We start from the raw sequence: 1,337 nt of genomic DNA, 5'->3' as shown, positions 1-1,337 counted from the left end.
AAATCTAACTGCTCATTTTAAATCAGTACTTTTACTTTTAATACTTAAGTATAAAAAATATCAGATACTTTGACTTTTACTCAAGTAATATTCCTAAAGGAGACTTTAACTTTTACCAAAGTATTTTTGGTAAAATACTTGTACTTTTACTCTAGTAATATTCCTAAAGGAGACTTTAACTTTTACCAAAGTCATTTTTGGTAAGATACTTGTACTTTTACTCAAGTATCACTTTGTGGTACTTTATACAACACTGGTATGCATGAAGATGTGTGTACCTCGCAGTGGTGGGCCTGTGACCTCCATAGACCAATAATGTCCTGGATGGGCTGTGGAACACCATGGAGTGGCCAGCAGATGCGGGGGGTTTGCCACCGGTGGGCTGAACAGTTTCCCACCGCCCTGAACCGTGCAAACCAAACCGATACAGAGTCGAGGAAAACATATCCTCCTCAGTGCGCCCTGGGAACATAATTTACACAAAATTTAGTTCTCTAATGATTAATGCATTGTCATTAAAGTGACAATATAATATCTAGCTCACCTCCGAAAATGTAGAGATAACTGTCAACGACTGCTGCAGCATGATTAGCCAGTTTAGGAGCACCTCGTGTTTTGAAAAATCCAAGCTGCTGCCAGTCATCTTGGAGTGGCCGGTACATCCAAACATCACTGGCCAGGGAGCCATTAGCCAATTCCCCTCCAAAAATAACCATATTACCCATGTATTCCACAGCTGTGTGCGAATGACGAGCCAACTAACACAAAAGAGCCGAGGAAAGACAAAAAAAAAGTTACAGCACTTTTTATTTTAAACATTAAATATGAGAGCTTCATTTGGTAATGTTTACAAACATGTCTAAAAATGGAAGTTGTTTCAGAAAATAAAGTAACAATTTTACAAGCACTACAATAACCTAATTACTGCGAAGGTTTTAACCCCCCAGATTTTAATTACAAAGCACTTACAGGAGAATGGCCGTACGATCTGCTTTCCCATTGATTGGATGTGAAATTGTATTTGATCAAGTCACCAAGCGCTATGTTCAGATCAAACCCTGCACATTGAACATAAAAAATGTTAAAAATTAAAAGTACTTTCAGAGACTTTGAAACAATAGCAATCACACAAATTACAATGGTTTTATTCTGGAACTCAGATAAATGGTAATAATAATAATAATAATAATAACAATAATAATAATTGATTTTATTTGAAGGTGCCTTTCATGGCACTCAAGGACCAAGCGCTATGTTCAGATCAAACCCTGCACATTGAACATAAAAAATGTTAAAAATTAAAAGTACTTTCAGAGACTTTGAAACAATAGCAATCA

At 36.4% G+C, this 1,337-nt stretch overlaps 1 protein-coding gene across 1 annotated transcript in view; it reads right to left on the bottom strand.

Annotated features, from left to right (window-relative positions):
- Positions 1-1,337, bottom strand: part of megf8 (multiple EGF-like-domains 8) — a gene marked incomplete at its 5' end in the record, with an annotated part of 31,501 nt that overhangs the window by 25,316 nt on the left and 4,848 nt on the right. The window contains 3 exon segments of the mRNA XM_014017260.1: positions 279-462; positions 545-758; positions 970-1,058. Of these exon segments, the coding sequence (XP_013872714.1) occupies positions 279-462; positions 545-758; positions 970-1,058 (487 nt within the window).

The sequence above is a fragment of the Austrofundulus limnaeus genome, unplaced genomic scaffold (genome assembly GCF_001266775.1).
Source record: "Austrofundulus limnaeus strain Quisiro unplaced genomic scaffold, Austrofundulus_limnaeus-1.0 Scaffold165, whole genome shotgun sequence".
Taxonomy (NCBI): Eukaryota; Metazoa; Chordata; class Actinopteri; order Cyprinodontiformes; family Rivulidae; genus Austrofundulus; species Austrofundulus limnaeus.
This window is presented reverse-complemented; position numbering and strand designations above follow the sequence as displayed.